At 45.9% G+C, this 19,965-nt stretch overlaps 1 protein-coding gene across 8 annotated transcripts in view; it reads right to left on the reverse strand.

Moving 5' to 3' along the window:
- The window catches only part of SUN1 (Sad1 and UNC84 domain containing 1), a 66,418-nt gene that overhangs the window by 2,946 nt on the left and 43,507 nt on the right, over positions 1 to 19,965 (reverse strand). For 2 of the 8 annotated variants that reach the window (XM_036932890.2, XM_036932892.2), the window contains exons 7-20: positions 18,228 to 18,425; positions 17,575 to 17,655; positions 16,026 to 16,121; positions 15,420 to 15,513; positions 14,794 to 14,852; positions 14,516 to 14,658; positions 13,853 to 14,086; positions 10,683 to 10,769; positions 9,395 to 9,438; positions 7,759 to 7,894; positions 6,168 to 6,422; positions 5,486 to 5,570; positions 2,798 to 2,913; positions 149 to 316 (exon numbers count right to left, since the gene is read on the reverse strand). In XM_036932890.2, the coding sequence (XP_036788785.2) occupies positions 149 to 316; positions 2,798 to 2,913; positions 5,486 to 5,570; positions 6,168 to 6,422; positions 7,759 to 7,894; positions 9,395 to 9,438; positions 10,683 to 10,769; positions 13,853 to 14,086; positions 14,516 to 14,658; positions 14,794 to 14,852; positions 15,420 to 15,513; positions 16,026 to 16,121; positions 17,575 to 17,655; positions 18,228 to 18,425 (1,796 nt within the window). Of the gene's footprint in view, positions 1 to 148; positions 317 to 2,797; positions 2,914 to 5,485; positions 5,571 to 6,167; positions 6,423 to 7,754; positions 7,895 to 9,394; positions 9,439 to 10,682; positions 10,770 to 13,852; positions 14,087 to 14,515; positions 14,659 to 14,793; positions 14,853 to 15,419; positions 15,514 to 16,025; positions 16,122 to 17,574; positions 17,656 to 18,227; positions 18,426 to 19,965 lie in introns of all 8 variants that reach the window. The other 6 variants (XM_057487488.1, XM_057487487.1, XM_057487492.1 and 3 more) reach the window with 6 other exon arrangements.

Here is a 19,965-nt window from a genome sequence, read left to right on the forward strand (position 1 = left end):
TAGGGCATGGGGAGCACTGAGACAGCGTCACCAGGAAACACAATGGAGCTATCTCAGCCTTTCCAGGCTCGTCTCTGGGAAATTCCCAGAGTGGGATGCAGAGGAGGGAGCGCCCCCCAGGCCCCCCACCCAGGACGAGTACACTCACATGGACAGCGAAGTCCTTGGGGGCGCTGGTGATGGTGCCCGTGGGCGACAGGGTCCTTGGAATGTGCTCCAGGGCGAAGCTGGTCGGGCGGATCTTCATGGACAGCCTCACCACGAGGAACCCCTGGGAGCCTTTGAAAGCCCAGCAGTTACCTGGATATATGTCAGGCTAGGGAAAGGGCAAAATACTAAAACTTAAGGAAAAGAAACAGTAAGAGACTGGTAATGTTGAAATACAAATAAGAGAATTTTTGCATGGTAAAAAACCATATGCAGTATTCAGAGACAGATAAAACACAGCTGTAAATCCCAAGGGTGGCTCTCCAACACATAAGTTTCACAAACATCAAGGTAGCCAGAACCTCAAAGAAAAACGGACAAGACATACCAACACGTTTCAAAGAAAAATATATGTAAACGGTCCCTAAACATGAAAATATGCTCCGTGTTATGAAATAACAAGAGAAATACAAATGTAAATGACAGGTGTAACCATGTCTCACCTAACAGATTAACAATAGCCCAAAAGTCTAACCAAAGCTGCCACTAATGCCAAAGGGGAAAGGCACACTGTCCCACACTGCTGACCAGTATGTGAAACGCACAGCCTCCTGAGGCACAGTCTCCACAGATCCAGCACCAAAGCCTACGCATTTGCCCCGCGGCCCACTAACCCCTTTTCTATCCCCAAGATAAGCTGGCAAACACAGAAAACGACATAGGCATAAGGATATTTATTGTAAGAGTACTTTTAACAGCAAAGGGGAGCCACATGCCTCCCGATGGGCCTCATGGAGTACCCCGGGGACACCCCACAGTGAAGTGCCAGCGTGTGTGCAGTGCCAACAAGAACATGTCACACTGGTGAGCAGGTGCCATGCCTGCCGCCTTCCGAATAAAGTGGGGGAGGAGCAAGGGCATATTATCTGCGTTTTCACAAAGACAGACCCAGTAACAGGCCTGCATTCAATTTTGGCTTGTCCCCTGTTCCTGGTATTAATTTACTGCCTCTTGGCTCCAAAGTCACCCTTTTCACCTGCCTGTGAAAATGGGACCTGGGCCCTTACCCTTATTAAATAAATTTCCTTTGCTGTCAGACTAAGCTGTCAACAGAGGGTACTGCAGGGATGCTGTGGGTCCCCGGCAGCCCCTCAGAGTTTTCTGTAGTTGAGTGCCTCTCCTGAGTCACACATCCAGGGCAGCTTTCTCAGCACCCCAGAGGGTGGATTTCTGGCAAATTTCCAGCCGTTCAGTGAGCCATAGCTGTGCAGCTACAAAAAGACTGGGTGAATCCTGGGTGGGGCTGGGGAGACACCTTCCTGTGCCCTGCCTAGACTCTAAAACCTGTCCTTAGTGGCTGATCACCTGCTATTCCAGCGCCATCACTCAAACCATTCCTATGTCCAGCTTCCTGTTCAGGCTACTGTATGGCTTCTCCTGATGAGCTGTACTGAGTGGACTTGTATCCCACTCCCTTGTTCACACACAGCCAAGGACGAGTTTCTTCCTAATCACCAGATCCAATCAGCACAACAGCGACAATGCTGTGGGCCAGTGTGACATTCAGGGAGCATCCACAATACCGAGACCTCTGAACTATCATGGCCAAGAGCAAAAGTGGTGCAGCCCAAGGCAATTACAGAAGGGGTCCTGTTGGCACCGCAGAGCAGGGCAGAGGAGCACTCCACACGCCACGAGCCAGGGTGGCGCTGGCTTGCTGGGGGGAGTGCGCACCTGCCCTTGGCAATGAGCAGTGTAGGGATGCTCTGCCATGTTGCCCAGGGCTTGAGCCCGCTGGGAACAAACACTGATGAGCGAGGGGAAGCCAGGTGGCCCCACATGCCGTCACGCTGGCCAGGTGCCAGTTACTAGGACAGTACCAGGGGGTCCAATATTCTAAGTTTACTGCTACTTAAAGCTCAATCCGATCCACAAGTCCTTTAAGACTGGGCTTGTGTTTTAAATGAAAGGGAGCTGTCATGTGGATGTTTCAAGTAAAAGAAACTATTTGAATTGTCTTTAAAACGATCATCAAACAAGGCAGCATTATAGCAAGGTAAATGGGTATGTGACAGCTTAAACTTGCCATCCTTTCTCTTCAAAGTGGAACCAGCGAGGGTATACAGCCAGGCCCTGCAGAAGCAGCCTGCCAGGCCAGAGGGAAGATGAAGGCCCCTGGGTCGGTGGGAGACACTCAGGAGGCGAGGCTTCTCTGTATGCTGAGGCTTGTCTCCCGGGGCACGTCTTACAAGGAGAAAGCACAGCCTACTAGTCATCGCACACTGGGATGCCTCCTGTGGGTGACAGCACCTGCCCCAGTTGGGACAACCTCACAAACCAGGTGGAGGAAACCCTAGCAGAGCAAACTGCAGGCATCAGCAGCCACCCTCTGAGGGAGGAGGGGAGAGGGAGGCCCAGAGGTACTGCGACAGCTGCTCCCTGGTCTGACGCTGGTTCTACAGAATGTCCTCTACTAGAATTCAGTGAGCTACACACCTGGGACACGCCCGTCCCTGTGCATCTCACACCACAACAGAAAGCTGTAAAAGGCACATCACTAAGTTGGTCACAACTGGCACCTTGACACCCAAGGCCTCAACAGCCAGGGTGGTGCCAGAGCCCTGCAGCTGCCCAGATGGGGCACACGCACCTGGATCACCACACGGGGGGACTGAGAGAAGTACCACAGAGGGATCCCAAACAGGCTGATGAGCGCCGTCTTAGTCTCATAGGTCTCAGAACAGCGTGTGCCCAGGATGCTGCCACCTTAAAGAGGAGTTTACACTGGTTCAGTATCTGATTCTACCATCTTGGAACTAATACCATTACACATATACAGATTTATTTGTAATGTTTTAAAATTCTCAAGCTTTTAACTGGTACAAAGAACCTTCTACTCTAAGATCAGCTGATTCTTAATTTAAGTTTCCCAAATAAGGTGTTAATAGTTTGCAATTGTGTTAGGAATCCTGACTTAAACCTACTGAAACATGGAGTCTGAAAACGCTGCCTGCCCCCACCCTCATCTACTCCCATAGGGGCAGCGACTCTGAATGCACTTCTGTTCAGTTTTAGATAAAGAATAATGACTCCAACTGGGCACTAGTGTTACCTGGCAGGTAAGTTTTTAGAGGGCCTATTTAATAGGCCGAAGTGATGTCACATCATGACACATCAACTACTGGAGCGATAGATTATCTGCCAGTGGGGCCCAGGTCTCCATCTGGGGTAACGGTAATAGTCTAGATGTGGCACAGACGAGGGGGTGCACAGCGAACACACCAAGAGCCACCAGGCTGCACACCCGTGTGTCATGTCTCAGTGGTGATGAACAAGAAGGTGCCAGAGTGTTGTCCACTGTGCCCCTCAACAGGGAGGAGGGTGAACGACACTGGTGCCAAAGCAGCCAAAACAAGCACGTCCACTCGGGAAGCAACAACCAAAAGCAGTGCGTTAAAAATGAAAACCCCTGAAAAGTTTGCATCCACAGAGACAACACTTTTTAAATTTGGCCCCTGCAACACAGTCTCATGCCCCACCTTTGGGCCTGTGCATTTAACAGGGGAGAGAACTGAATGTATGGATTTGCATTTTAAGTAAGAAAACAAAAATGTAGGGATTTGCATTTTAAGAAAGAAAAAAAGCTTTGATCAAGCTCATCAACAGACCTGAATTTCTGAACCACTAAAATTATCCACTTAAAACACCTTATTCTCATTCTAAAAAGTCTCCTTAAATATGGTGCTTGCTTTTTTAACTTACAGAGTTAATAAATGCTCTGTTTAATACCAGAACTCTCAGCTCAACCTCATTAGAACTCTAAATCAATTAACACACAAATCTATAAGGATGAATTATACTCCTAAGAAAAAAATGACACCTACTGGTCCCAAATGCATTAGTTAACATGTAAGCTGAAATTTCTGCATTGAAAACAATTTCTTCAGAATTCACTGCATTTCAAAGTATGTAACTAAAATCACCTAATAGTCTAAAAAGTCATTCTCAACAAAATATACACTGAGAACAGTTAATAGCCTTACTAACTCCTACCTAACACTAAAAGAATTTGGTGATTTTTACATTAACAGTGGTTCTCACACACAACGTTAACATCCCCCGTAAGATGGCAAATGGCTGGAGTCAGGGCCAGAGCTGCACGGAACCCACTGGGGATGAGGTTCCTGACGCAGGGCCTCCCATCCGAATTCCTTGAACCACTGGGTAAAGTAGTGAGACCACTGCTGCCCCACAGGACTCTCCAACTCTTTCACGTGCTAACGTATAACAAGGCCTCCTTTTCTCCAGAGATTATGTTGGCCCACCAGCCCTCATGTGCAATTCCTAAATTCTTAAAGTTCAGAAAACAAAATTTTCTGTAACACAGAGACAAACTGACATGCTTGTCGCTTAGTCTTCAGCTCACTTGTACAGACGTTCACCTGATTCTTCACAGAAATGCTCCCAAGTTTGATGTGGGTGGATGTGGAGGTCACGTGGACCCTAACACTTCACTGCACCACAGTTCTGACTTCTCAAATATATCTGGCCCCGAAATTCTGGTGCACATGTAGTACAAAGTTAATGTACCCCAACTTCTCAGAGTTAACATACCCCAATTTCTTCATTTCTTTGAGGAACCAAAATAGCATCCCCATCAGACTATTTGGTCTTTGTTTTCCCAATATTTTTGGCTACTTGATGTCTATCACCTGGCTCCCCACTAGAGTGGAGTCCCAGAGCTCAGGGACTCTGGCTCACTGCTATGTCCCTGAGGCCCAGAACAGGCCCTGCGGGCAGCAGGCATTCCAACGCTGATGCCCAACTGCCTGACGGGACACACACTACCATCACAGAACACCAGTCCCAGGAAACATTTGAAAAATGCTGCTACAGCATCCATTTCTGTACTGGACTTCTGTACTTAGATGCACACGCATATACACATGTGCGCGCGCGCACACACACACACTCTCTCTCTCTCTCTCTCTCTCTCTCTCTCTCACCCAGTGGTGGTAAGCTCTGATATAGCTGAAAGAACCCAAAAGCTACTGAAATGGCCCCAAATTGGGATTTTGCTGACATGTCTGATCACATGGGCTTACCCCCACAACTGATATGTGTTCTGTAAGCATGCCACCAGCCCTTCTAGGGTAGAACCTGTCCATACCCTAAAACTAACACACTTAAGACTTGCCTAGAGCAATGCTTTCTCAGATTTTTTAAAGTTCTGAGAAGTTCTTCACTGTTGAAGTGGGGCAGGTAACAGCTTCTCAGATCTAAATCCCCATAAAACAGACACCCACCAAATTCAGAAATTTACAGTCCAGTCACTTACCCCCAGATTCCAGGGCAAAGTCCACCATGCCGGTCTTATCTTGGGAATACAATTTCAAAGCGTTGCTGACGATGACATGTGCTTGCTACGCAGTGCACAGGAGCCGCACACCAAAGGCCAGAGGGAGAGATGAGACTCGTATTAATGACAGGGTAGGGACGGACGTTTCCAGTAAAAACACATTTTTGGTTAACTGTATTTTGGGGATAAAAGGTACAGGAGGTGTTTCAGCAATTCAAAACTTCACTCCCGCACCCAACTTCCAGGCCATCAGGGTGGCTGGGGCTGTCAGGTGGGGAGGGGCGGTACTACAGCCTGTGTGCCTCTCCCCGTGCTCAGACACACTCACAACAAACTGAACCAGAAGAGCCTCTGGGTGCCGTAAAATGCGGACAAAGTAAGGATTAGAATTAGGGACTCAAGCCTGATTTTTGTGTGACTTCTGAAGGCATGTGGTCACCCAGGTAGATGGGACAGAGTACTATCAACAAGTAGCTCCGTACCAACAACAGCCAGAATTTACCGAGCGCTGACTTCTGAACCCGTATGCACTCAGCCCTCTATACCAACCACACCCCCGTGAGACCTTTTTAGAACAAGACATCAAACTATGCCAGCTTGACAACCAGACCATCAGTTTAATTACAATATGGATTCCAAACATTTCTCATTATCTACTCACCGCTTCTGTTATTCCAGAAACCCCTGCCTCACTCAGAGCAGAAGCTACAGTCTCAGGAGTTGGGATCTGTTTTCTCACAGAAATGTGGTGGGTAATGTTCTTCAGTATCCGCATCTCTAAATCTCGCAATAAAATCTGCAAGTCATCCTTGCTCACAAACTGAGAAGAAACCTTCTGTAGCACCCATTCAAGAGAACCATCTTGCTGATCACCGGAAAACATGAGTTTGATAGTTTCTCTGACTTGGGCGTCTACCTGGTAAAATCATTAGTAAATACAATATGAATTTACTGTTGTTCCTCTCAACTCTTCACTACCATCACTTTGTAGATATCTTGATGTATCTATCACACAGCTTCTCAAAATCCATAATATAAGCGCAACACAATTTGTTTCCCTTCATGTTACATTTAAGACCCCCTCCAAAAATACATCACAGGACGGGGACAAAAAAAGAGCACAGCATAAATGCAACATGTGCCCACAGAGATAAGGAAGAAGGGCCGTCCTCTAGTCTGCAACTAGCCCTCACAGTGCCCCCATGAGCTAGTGTACAGAAAAGGACCTCCTTTCTTTTCAAACTCGGTCTTGATTCGTGTATGCTAGAGATGACCTGTGCATTATTTCCACACAATCATGTATTTATTCATGAAGGGTGGAGCACAGGGGCAAAGCCCAGGACAAGCATGGTGCCTCACAGCAGCACGTGTAGATCTAACTCACCCACATGAAAAGCTCTGTAATGTGTGTGCACCACTACCCTGCCCCACACTCCCCTAACCATGGGGCCACCTCAGCCTTGTTGCCCTCCAGGGCTGACCTCACAGCACTTTGTGTCCATCTGTGCCTTCGTGTCTGCAGAAGCCCCAAGAGTATATGGCTGCTAGTTCCCATGAGAATGTGTCTTTGTGACTGGGTAGTATCTCAGATCTTTTCTCCAAAAGGCTGTAGGCACTCACAGTCCCTGCAGCCACAGAGCAGCCCGGCCACCCCAGTCAGCACTCGGTGTTGTTATTCTTGCCAATGTGAGGGCTGAACAACAGTCCATTTAACCTGGAGTACCCCTTAGTGAGACTGCTCACACGCATCGCCCATGCTTCCTCCCATCAACGTCAGGAACACTAGGCCAGGAGAGGTAATTTTATCACAAGTACTTCAAATACCTTTCCCGGATCTGCTGTTGTGATGACACTGGCCATTCAAATGTCTGTTCTTTCATTTTTCACACAGCTATAAATGTCCAGACTTCCTTTTTTGCATAAGGATATATGGGCCAGAGCAATGAATCTACTTTGGTTGAAAAGACATACAAAAACAGCCCACCTCAAATAAACTATGTGCAATCTGCACGTGAACAAAGTGTGAGAAGGTACAGATCTAAGTGTTAAGAGGGTGATGGTACTAGAAGGGGGAAACTCAAGAAGAATTTTTAATTATTTCATTTAAAATCTTATTATAAATGTTAAAAAAAAACCTCAAATAGAGTAAAATTAAGTTTTTAAAGGAAGTTGGAATTAAAAATGTAAAATGTTGACATCAAATCAAGTGTTTCTTTACTTTTTAGAATAAAAGGAAGATGGAGAAAACTTGCCTTTTCATGTATTTTATCTACCCTCCCACAGCTGGTTTTCAAATGCTGCCAATCTGACAATTCTGATTTCAGATGACCCAGCTCCAGTTCAAGATGCCTAACCACGGAGAGCAGGCGCTGGTCTTCGTTGACTCCACTGGCAACCCCGAAGCAGTCATGTGTCACAAATCACATAGCAGAAAGTGAATGCATTCAATTAACACATTTAGGAGAGGCCAACCACATTCCCAGATAAGGCACTATTACAAATATATCAATTTGTCCTATGTCAATATAGAAATTTAACACTAGTTGCAAATAAAAACCCAAAGAGATTTTTCTCCATACAGCATAGGAGGGCTAGCAATGTGCTAGTAACAGTGGTTACCTCTTAGTGGTAAGGGAAAGATTGCTCTCAAGACTATTTAATATTTGAATTATAAAAAAGACTTCAGAAATGAGGCAATATTTACCAATAATCATTATAAAGTTGAATATGACTTTTCACGCTAATGGGGTAATAGAACTAAAAATGTATGGCTTCAGGGTTTAACAATTCTGTTTTTATGCAGGAATTGCATATTATAAAATATTGCAGTATTATGTTTACATTTGTTTATAGGTAGGTATAGTTGTTGAGTTACCAATAATTCATAGCAGGAGAGGACACTCCAGGGCAACCATTTTAGGATCTACATATTAGCCTATCAAAGCACCTTCTAACAGAAATAAAGGCTCTGGAAGGGAAGTAAAATATGTGCCATAACAACACTTACATCCACCTGTATAGAAGACTATTCAGGGTCTAAAATCGTGATACAGGATCCACAAAAATATCCGGGAGCCAGAGATGTGAAGATGCTCAGTTAAAGCTCATCCTCTGGACCTCCCAGGTCAAGCCTCAGGAAAAAGAAAAGCTAAAGGGCTAAAAAAGTCACCTGTCATGTAGCCTGTAGAGGGGATGGGTCAAGGGCAGGGTGGGAAAAAAAATCACCAGCTTTTTTGAGAGAAACTCCACACTTTTAGGGAAGCTGATAAAAGGGCGGAAGGAAAGCAACCTGGCGATGAGGAGAAAGACAGACCAGCAAACTGCTGAGGGATAAGGGCTGCTTTGATGGCAAAGAAACGCTCAGAGGAGGCACAAGGCCACAGCTTCCGGGTGGAGAAGGCTAGGAGCCTTGCTGAGAACTGCCCAATACAAAAGGGCTGTCCCAGAAGGCAACAGGCTGCTTCTGCTTCTGGGGAATGGGGGTGGGGGACAAAGGCTGAGCTCTGATGCCAAGAGTGCCAGCAGAGATCCTGGTGTGGAGCCCACCCGACACCATGACACGAGGTCTCACAGGGCATCTCATCTGCACCCTGAGGGCGGCCCTCCAAGCACACCCAGTCCTGAGTGTTGGGGTCCAGGCAGGTGCAACACTGTCTTTGGGGCTCTGCACAGACAGGGCAGATAGTAACAAGCCTCTCACACCTCAATCTGTCCCCAGATGGCTCCCAAGGGCCTCCCAGAAGGGACAGCTGACAGCACCTCCCCCCACAAAGCCCAGGTACTCTAGGTGCAGACAGCATCCCCACATCAGTGATGTTAGGGGCGGCTGCACTGCAGGCAACGGAAGAGAAACAGAGGCAAAATGTTAATTCACATGTATCATCCTACCTAATTGTTCTTAGCTTGATCTGTTCTAATTCCTTCTGGATGGCCTAGAACATATGAGAAACACTGAGTTTAAACATACAAGCTGTATACTAACTTTCATAAAACCATATATTTGATTAAGTACATTCATATTTATATACATATATATGAAAATATATGCCTATGGAATTTTTTTCCCCCTTTAATTCAGAGTCCAGATCTGCCTATTGGCTGGCAGGTGGGGGATGTATATTTTATCTTTCAAAGTAAACTTTTAAAAGACATACAACCTATATTCAGAGAGGTGCAAATTATACTGAACAGCTTGATGTATTTTCAAAATGAGCAGCTCCTATAACAAGCACCCAGACCCAGAAGCAGAACACTGCCACCACCTCTGGGAAGAATTTAATGTGGAAGGACAAGGAAAAGGAAATGACAAGCTTACAGATGAAGATATGACTTACTAGCACGGTCTGTTCAAAGACAAGGAGCTGACAGACTATACCATCTCAAATAATTGCATCTGTTCAGACTAGAGCTGAACAGAGGTCTGGGCCTCACAGTGCCACATGACAGCGACGTGCAGCAGAGCAACTCACTTCCCTCCAGCTCCTGCTCTTCCCTCAACACCACGGAAACATCTCCCTGATGAACTGACTTGCCTGGTTCTGGTAGGGTCAGGGCCATGTCAGCCAGTCCTGAGATCCCCCAGCGCTGTGCCATGTCTAATGCTGGTGTAATTCAACAAGCATACGCCACCTAATGTGCCCAGCCACTCTAATAGCATCTAATAGCACTCATGCTACATGGAAGCTGAGCCTGAGCATGCCCCAGTCTCTGTGGCTTTGACCATGCAGACATCTGGCCTTTATCCTCTGCCTTTACCAACATCTGACAACAGACTTTTCCCCCAGAAAATTAATCTTGCCTATCAAAAGACTCAGGTCCACCGTTCTCCCCCTAAGATGTTGCTTTGGTGGACGCTGTGTGATGTCCAGGAGAAATGGGGCCTCTGGAACCAGGAGAGCCAGCCATGTGCCTCTGCATCCCAGCTGCCCCCTGGGCTCAGGCCTCCCCCTGGAAGGCACCTCTAAACCAATGAGCCAGACACACTTTAGGGAAAACCTCCAAGGGAAAATGGGAAGAGCCAGAAGTATTTTTTTCAGCTTTATGATGGGCAGCAGCAAATACCCTAAAAGAAGTGCCTTCAAGGCTAAGGAATGAGAACACATTGGCTGCAGCTGATTTCTTGTAGGAAGGAAGTTACTTGGGTGGGGGCTGCAGTTAAAAAGTCAAGAGTGAGTACCTCAGATTTTTCTGCTAGTTTTCCAAGAATATCTTCCAAGTTTGAGATGCGCAGCTCATGTTCTTGGTGGAGAGTCACATAGTCAGTCTTAAATGGAAAATGAATGAACAAATGGTAAAAAAAAGTTAAGTAACAGAAGCATGGAAGTTAGGTCACATTATTTCTATACAGAATATCCAAAAATTAGAGACTATTTGGCAGCACCTTGGCTTAGCATCCTGGAGGGAGTAATCCATAATTAGGTCTTTCCCTTCACGGCTAACTTTAGAGACAAACCTGTCAGACAGTTTTTCCTGTAAATGAGAGTATCAGTAAGTCCTATACCTATCAGAAAAACCACCCAGTAGAAAGTAAATCTATTCAGTAGAAAGTAAATCTATTATTATTCAATCAACCAATATTCATTAGGTGCCCAGCGCTTAAGGTAAGATAACTTGAATAGAGGTACACTGCAGCCTGTTGCCTCCCAATCATCCCATATTCATATGAAATACACGACATGCAAACATTTGTCAAGAGTAAGCCATTAGAATTATTTTCCCAGAATACCTGATCATATCCTTCGCAACACAGTCTATCATGTGATTAAAATAATCTCTTAGGTAGTTGAGTAGTGTACTCTTTTGGCTCAGGAGGGCCGTGGGCCACAAGAACATCCGCTGAGGGAGCTTGTCCCCACCAGCTAACTGTGGGAGGGCAGCAATGAGTTCAATGTATTCCCACCCATTTCTTCAGCAATCCTTAGAAGGCTAAAATTATGGAAAGAGTATGAGATGTGCTCCCCAGGAAGGTCCTGAAGAATCGGGGCCAATTACCAATCCAAGGGTGATGACGCAGGTGGGAAGCTGGACAAGCAAGAAAGGCCCCATGTGTCTGGATGGTGGAGGCCAATCCTCATCATGGGAACGTCACTTGCTAATCGTGCCCCCTCTCATTCCCCAAAATACAACCACAACTTCACATAAGATACAAGATTAAAAACAAGATGAACTGGAGCAAAGGGATGAAGGCCAGCTGAAAGATGACCCCCGGGTGCTCTATGCAGGAAGGTCAGCCACAAAACTCCGCTGTGTGCTGCCTTTGCGACAGGAGCCTCACCGTCTCCAGTTGCACAGCCCAACAAGACTCTGCTATAATGCAAACCGCATCTGAGCTATCCCACACAGGGCCACCAGCCCCATGCCACTGAGCCCTTAGGTTAGCTAGTGTAGCTAAGTAACTAAACAGTATTTAGTTTTAATTTATTAAGTTTACCTTAGCCACATGCAACTAGTGGCACACTCTGTGGGACAAAGTGGACACCTAAGATAAATTACATGCTAGCAGCTAAGGGAAAGATGACCGACTGGCTAGATCATTTAACTGGAACGCTTAACACTAGTGAGTGGCTGCTTTAGGAGGAGGTGGGATTCGGTCCTGCATCCTGGTCACCATTGTGATCATACCTGTTTATAGACAATGCTGGAATGTGGCATAAGAAGAGTGGGCTAACCCTGTACTAAGCTAATGTAATTTAGAACCTAATTTTAAGATGAACCCAGGCTGCAAAGAATTTAGTTTATAGGACACCAGGCAAACTGATTTTTTTTTTTAACTTTCTTTGTAAGACAGGGCAAGTAAGCCTCAACTAAAATTGGCAGCTCACCACTATCTTTTTTTAAAAGATTTCATTGTGCTCATCATCCCTGTCATAGGTGAGAACATCTCAGGCTGCTTCTACTACGAAAAGCTTTCAGACCAACATGTTTCCTGGTCATTCGATGCTCATACAAATGTCCTGCCCACAGGGACACAGTCCTGCCACCTAGAGGACTTCAGCTGTTGTCTCATTCTGAGCCGGCACCTACACGATGGGCTAGCTCCCACCCTTCCTATTGTTCTGCCCTGTCTGGGAAGAAATAGCAAGGTTCAGATTTACCTCTCGTGACCCTTTCCACCTATAAAGCTGGTAAGTAGTCAACAGGAACAGAACAACCATAACTGTGGTAATTGGATCTCTCTGAAAACATCTTAACTTTGTGGCTGAGGAACTTCAAACAAGCAACAATGCAAGACACAAGTCCTCTGGGCAGATGTGGAGTTCCTGGTGGGCCCAGAGGCACTGGAAAAGGCGTGCCCACACCCACAGCCTCAGCACCCCGGCTCTGCGGTGGCCATGGACATGCCTCCAGGCAAGTCAGAGTCAGGACTTCAGGACATCATTCCATTGGCACATACTCCCCTGGCCCTGATCCCTACCAGGCATCAGAGGGCAGTGAGTTAAACAAGAAATGTCTGTGGGCACTGGAGAATGCTGGCCCTCGCTGGCCGAGGGTGAGGTGGTGGGAGCACCGAACCATAGCACAGCCTGGTCAGGGAAGCAGCATTCAACCTGAGACCAAGTCCAGGTGGGGCTCAGCAGAGAAGCCTGGCCTGGTGGGGGGCTTCAGAAAGAGGAGTTAGGCTTGCTCAGGAGCACAGGGGGACCAGGCTATGTGGGGGGGCCATGGGGAGTCCTTAGGGGTCCCCAGGCTGGAGGCTGATGAGACACCAGCCAGGGACGGTGGAGGGAGCCAGGGGTCACTCTTGGACCATGGCATACACAGCTGGGTGGGCAGTGGGCTCCTCACTGAAACAAGAAACATCAGGAAGACGCATTTTGTTGAGATAAGGGGCAAAACAGAACTTAAAGATTTTAATTCAAAAAATGTAAGTCAAACCATTTTAGAACTTAAGAAATAAACATCAGTAGTACAAAAAATGGACTGACAATTCTTTCCTTGAAAACTCTAGACAGAGGAGACATGTATATATAGGCCTGTGGTCCCATATAGAAGAGCAGCTACTCTTAGCTATTTCATAATTCTGAAGTATTTTCTATCACAGATTTGAACTTTTCCAATCAGAGCTGATAGGAAATGCAAAAAATCACATCAGAGCTGACAGTACCTGTAAAATTTCATTGAATTATGTTCAATCCACTTTCAGATTAAAATGCAAGCTGCAGTGCCACAGGTGTACTCTCAGCCCCAAACAGGGCACCAGCCCTGGGGAGCTGCCACGGTCCACAGGCCCAAGCCCCCTCGGCGTGTGCTGCTCCCACAGTGGAACACCATGCCCCTGCTCCTCCAGCAGCCATCCTACCCTTTGCCCACAAAAAGGAAACAAACCCCGGGAGTGCCTGGCATTACCTGGAAGCCTGGGAGCCCGCCGGCATGCGTCTCCAGCAAGTGCTGTGTCACCACACTCCTAACCAGGGACAGCACCCCTCCACCATTGACCATCTGGTCCACCTGGGCTTGTAGTTTCTGAAGCAAAACTGTCAGTTCTCTCAGCTTCTTGTCATGGCTGTGACACTGTCCAGACAAAGACGTCACCTGTCTTTCTACGTCACTCATCCAATGCCAGCCAAAAGCCTCCTCACCCTAGAACAGCAAGAAGTTCCAATGGCCATGAAAATGAGGAGTTCAACAGAGCCTTAAGCGCAACACAGAATGTCACAGCAAACTGCTGGCTGTAGGGCAGTGGACACGCTCGGGCAGAGGAAGTGCTTCTCATTAGGGTTCCTTACGCAGCACACTGTGCAGTTTTATTTTCTTCTTTATACTTCCTGCATTTTCCTAAGTAATGAATAGTATTATTTTTTAATTAGAATTCACTGAATGATGAGATACTTTAAATATGGATTATTTGAAGTATTTCAGAACATTTAAGGAGCTGTAAGGCTTGCTTGTTTGACAATTAAAAATATCCTCTAAAACAGGGCACCCAACTGCACCGCCCTGTTCACAACACAAGACTCACTGGCAAGCACAGACTTTCAACGCCAGGTGGGAGTGCTCTCAGCTAGTTACCTCCAGAGGCCGGTCCGGGTGAGAAGCCTCGGGCATGAGCATGGTGTCTGGGTCATCTGCCCTCTGTGTTCTGTTCCTGTGTGTCCAGCTTGACACAGGCAGGAATGACACGTCCGCTGAGCCCCACAAGGAAAGACCTGCCCCTGGAAGGAGGGAGAGCAACTGCACAGACAGGCATGCGCTGCTCCAAGGCGCAGTAAGTGTTCAATTTCTCCACTGGAGCACACACACAGGCATGGAGCACCTGCCATCTGAGGCAAGGAAGTCAGACTACTTACCTACTAAAAGCAACAGCGGAAAGAGCAGGATTAGACACTTGCAAATAGGTCGAAGGCACCTGGAATAAAAAGAAAAACATTTGACTTGACAAAGCAAATGGTGGGGTTCACCATGTTTTACCTCTCTAATTTTATACACCGCCCTGCTGTTTTAAAATGGAGTCCCCAGTACTGCACATGCAGTCACTCGTTTATCCACAAGGTGCAGCCACACCCACACAAGAGCCTGCCTGTAGATGGTGTCTCCTGGCCCACACCAACTATCAAAAGTGACCACTGTTGATGCTCATGGCCCATGCCAGGTGCCAGGGGAGGACACCAGGGGCCTCCATCACCCACTGCTGCACACCCTTCCAGCTGTCACTTCACCCCTGCACACTGTTGTTTTAAGAAATGACACCTGCCTTTCCTTCCTCACAGGAGAGGTATGAAACATCACCTAGGAATATGAAAGCACTTTGCAAAGTATAAAATGAAATGTAAATGCAAAACATAATATACCAAACTACAAAAACTGTGTAAATACAAGCTAAGTCATTATAAAACAATAAATTAAATGATATCCTGCAATTAACTCAAAATTAGTTCTTTAAATATCAAGCTGACTCTGGTATCTGTTTCCTTACCTTATAAGAAGAAACACATTCAGCCAAGAAACCAAAGTAACAAACTGGTACCATCCAATCCCTAGCCACCAGTATATTCCAGAGGCTGCCTTCCCTAAAAGAGAAAACACCAAACATTCTAAGGAAATGTTTTTAGGAAAGCTAAACTCCTAAATAGGCTGTTGTTGTGAAAGTCAAGCTAAAAGCACAGAGATATTTCCTAATCAATTTTGAGGGCTATCAATGTGAAGTTAGGGAAGAAGTGTGTTAAGACCATAGTCATCATGGCAGGAATATCCATACACTCAAACACAGGCCACAATGCAACATGTAATGCTAACCCACAGGACAATTATAAATGCAGAAACGCCAAATGCATGCATTCTCGACTATAGTGAAATCAAGCAGCTTGTCTTACACGAACCCAATATACCAGAGGAACAATAGTCATGCAACCAGAAGCATACTTGTTAGCATTTCTTAAGTAATAAAAATGAAACATTTGCATGAAGGATCAAAGCACGTAAACCTAAAATGATGTTGTCACTTGGTTAAGTCAATCATTTATTGCAGGTGCTTAACTGCCAAAAGCTTGGGAATGCAAACACAGAAAACCCAAACAACCACCTGGAGCAACTGTGGCCAACCAAAGAGCTGACGAGACCGTCTCCACCACAAATCGCCCTGCAGCTCCAATCCTCCGCAGCATCCGCACAGAGTGACCTGTGGAGGGAGAGGTGGGTGCGGGGGACGCAAATACATTGGGACCCGAGTCACAGAGGTACACACAACCAGCTCCCTAGTGTGCACATTGCCAACACTCATCATAAGTCAAGAGTAACTTGTCAAGCAAAAAAATGATTTTAAGTCCAAGCAAGATACTGAAAGTAACTTATGAAAACCCTGCTCTAAGTTCGAATATTTCCATTCTCTTCTGCCTGTAGATACTTAAATGTGAAACGCAGCTATCCATCATAAAATCCATGGGTGTGGAGGGGACCACTTTATACACGTACATTTAGTGCCAACAGAATGTTTATGGGAAAGATAATGCAATACTTTAAAGCAAACACAACTCCAGATGCCGGCAGTTAACATGCTCTAGATGACACAGTGATTGCTCAAGTGCCACGAGGAATAGCATCCTGAAGGCTGTACTGCCCAGTGAAAAGGCAGTCACAGATGTGGTACCATAGGTGGCAGTAAGACACACCACACATTACGTAAGGCAGAGAGCTGCTTATGAATCAATTTGGATTCTATTTTAAGAATAACTACTGAGAGCTACACACTTACATTTACGTGTTGACTCCTGAAACTGTTAAAATTCCAAGATGACTGATATGTGAAGAAATACAGTTTTAAGGGGATTAAAAAAAAAACTATTGCTTTATGTTTATTAATTAACAGTTAAAAGACTATGATCTCGAACCTCAGTTTAAAAAAAAAAGCTGCCTAAAAAAAGGCACCCCTTTGCCAGGTATAAATTGGAAAATACCTAATTTTTTATGTAAACGTTCTTGTTGGAAGGCTTGGGACAGACAGCAACCACCAGAACAGTGGGGATCTCCCATCACGGGACACAGGGCGAGGCAGTCTCTTGAGGTAAGACTCTAATGCAGGAAGGTGACGAGCCCTTCCCACACTTTAATTTCATTTCAAATAAGCTACTTTTCATTCATGCAGCTTATACTAAATGCATTTACAGAGAAGCTTTTCAAGAGAGATTCTCTATATGCCAAACCTAAGTAATGTTCCCCCATTAGTTTTTGATGAGTGCCTGGATCCCAAAACAGACACGGAACAACCGGCCCCCTCTGCAGAGTGATGAAAACAAAGCCGGAAACAACCGGCCAAGAAATGCTGCACTCCCTCCGGGGCCCCCTCAGTCATCCCCTGCAGATGGCCATAACCACCTCCTCAATCTGAACTATGACAACAGTGGCCGTTTGAAAAAATTATGTAACTCAATTATGCCAAAAAATACCACAAGAAACAAACCAACCCAAGGTGAATGCAACCAGGCACCTGTGACCTCTACTAAGGGTTTGGGCAAGAGCCCTGCCAGCCCGTTCTAATTAGCTAGGGCCACCACATTCACAGGCACTCTTCTGCCTTACAAGTGGCCTAAAGCTGTGACCTGCGGGGAGCCCACCCCAAAGCAGGCCATACTTACGGGAGTCCACACTCACACTGGCGTGACCGTCCTCCCTGAGAGACTGGCTCACGTTCACTTGCCCATAGTCACTGGAAGGAGCTGCAACACACGCAAAAGAGGCTTAGAAAAACTCATCACCCGACTCCAGTACTTCTCGGCCACTAATGAAGTCAGCATGGTCAGAAGACATGTGAGGCTGACCACCTCGTTTGAGACAGCCAATGGCTTGTACAAGGCAGGTGAGTACAGGTGACAAGGCTTTGGTTAGGTAGAGAATTTAAAGTCCCACCTAGCTAAATACACCCAGCCAACACAGGACAAAGACAGGACTGCTTAACACATTTTTGAAGCATCATTCTAAATGCTATACAAATAAATTGTTTTTGCTTTAAAAAGAATCAAAAGTTGAGTACATTAACTTTCTATTTTAAAAGTGACTAAAAAATATTAAATACTGATCAACTTTCAGAAGACTGAACTATATACAGAACATATTAAAACCTTTATAAAGGCCCCTCACAGATAGAGATCCACAGAAAGTACCACGAGAAAGGCCACATTAAGGCTGCAAGAGGAGAGACGTGAAGGAAGCCACGATGGAAAAAGCTGTGTTTTCTCCACCTCAAAAGCATTAGTTGGTGGAAAAAGGAGGAAAAACATTATTTAAATACCTTTTGACTCATGGCTCTTTGACTTACAGCTTTTTGATTCACGATCTTTTGATTCATAACTTTTCAATTTGTAATTTTCTGATTCATAATTGAGCTTCATTAAAACCACTCGAAAAAGTTGAACTAAGAATGATGAAAAAGATGACGAAGTGTACTTGGCCAGCCACACAATCCTATTCATGCAGAAAGAGGCACCGCCTATTAAAAAACCGTGAACACAGTTATTTCTTCCCACAAAGCCACTGTTTACTCCCCTGGTTTGTCACTTTGCCAAATTATTCTTTTCAGGCAAAATAGAACCAACTTTTTATGCACACCAGGGCCAACAACCTGGAAAGAGACAAATGGCACTCTTCCCAGAGTGACACATGACAAGACAGAGGCAGAGAGCAAAGCAAACAGTCAGGGAGAACCAACAGCACCAAGTCCGTCACCTCAACCTTCCATAAGACACCCAATTTGGGATCACTTACCCCAACATCGGTTGTTCATGCACTACCCTATTTAGATATTGTCAAATAGCCCCTGCCTTACCCAACCTCTGGCCCATGAGTTTTACCTTATCACCTTCCTATGGAGGGATTTTTAGGCAGGGGACCCTGTAGCTACTTTAAGGGGGTCTACTACTCCAGCATTTGCATCAGGGTACAAAGGATACAATGACACAAGCATTTGGAGAGATCAAATTATGGAACATCTAGACCAAAAATACCTAGTTGTCCTCTGCTACTCTTAGTAGTGCACAGGGCTTCAGAAGGCACAATGCTTTTTGCCTATTGGCCTGAAGTGGTAGGGTGACATTCTACAAGTCACGGACGCTGGAAGTTTTTTATTCTTGAGAAGGTTTCTTCAGGGAGTGACAAATGAGGAAGCAGGCTTTGCCAGAGTACTTCTAAGACCCATCTGCTTACCCTCCCAGCTCAGGAGACTTTGTGAGCACACAACGCATGCCCGAAGCCAGCTTGAGCTGGGGGGAGTCTGATGTGGAGTGATTTCAAAGAAATAAAGTTACAGCTCTTTCCTTCAAACAGCCTGGGTGAAGTAGTAAGCTATTTGTGAACTGGAACCTTGTGCCAGAAAACATGAACCTGGGCGCCAGCCTGTGAGCAGCAGGGCCAACTCTGTCTCATTGCATAGCGACTTCATACAGAGGGTGTTAAAACAGAAAAATATATTAGGAGGTAATGCATGGCCTGTTTCACTGACAACCAAAAACACTGAAATTCCATTTTTCACCCATCAAATTGGCCAAATTTTAAAAGAACAAAAATCTGAAGAACTGGCAAGTACACATGGAGGGGGAACCCTGACATTCCAGAGGGGAGCAATCTGGGTCAGTCTTCTGGGAAGCTGACTGGAGGAATCCATTTACATTGAAATTGTATGTAATCTTTTCCAGCACTGAAAATTACTTATTTAGAAGCTGCTGGTTTCCTCAGAAGAATGGCCTCAGAGTTGCTCTTACTTGCAGCTGGTCATTACTATTTTAGCTGCTCGGCTCAGAAATGGGGCCCCTCTTGCTGACTTCAGCTTAACCCACCTGGTAACAGATTCTACTGTGTGGGCTCATTTGCCACACTGACCCCAAAGTCCCAGCATCCCAGCCCAGAGCAGCAGACATTAGGGCTTTGCTTCTCAAAGACTGAGGTGGCTCAGTAAGCACAGCCCTGCTAAGCACCTAGACAGCTGACAAGCCTTCAAGGAATGGCCTATCGTAAGCTAATCTGCACCTTTTATC

The sequence above is a fragment of the Manis pentadactyla genome, chromosome 10, assembly GCF_030020395.1.
Source record: "Manis pentadactyla isolate mManPen7 chromosome 10, mManPen7.hap1, whole genome shotgun sequence".
Classification (NCBI taxonomy): Eukaryota; Metazoa; Chordata; class Mammalia; order Pholidota; family Manidae; genus Manis; species Manis pentadactyla.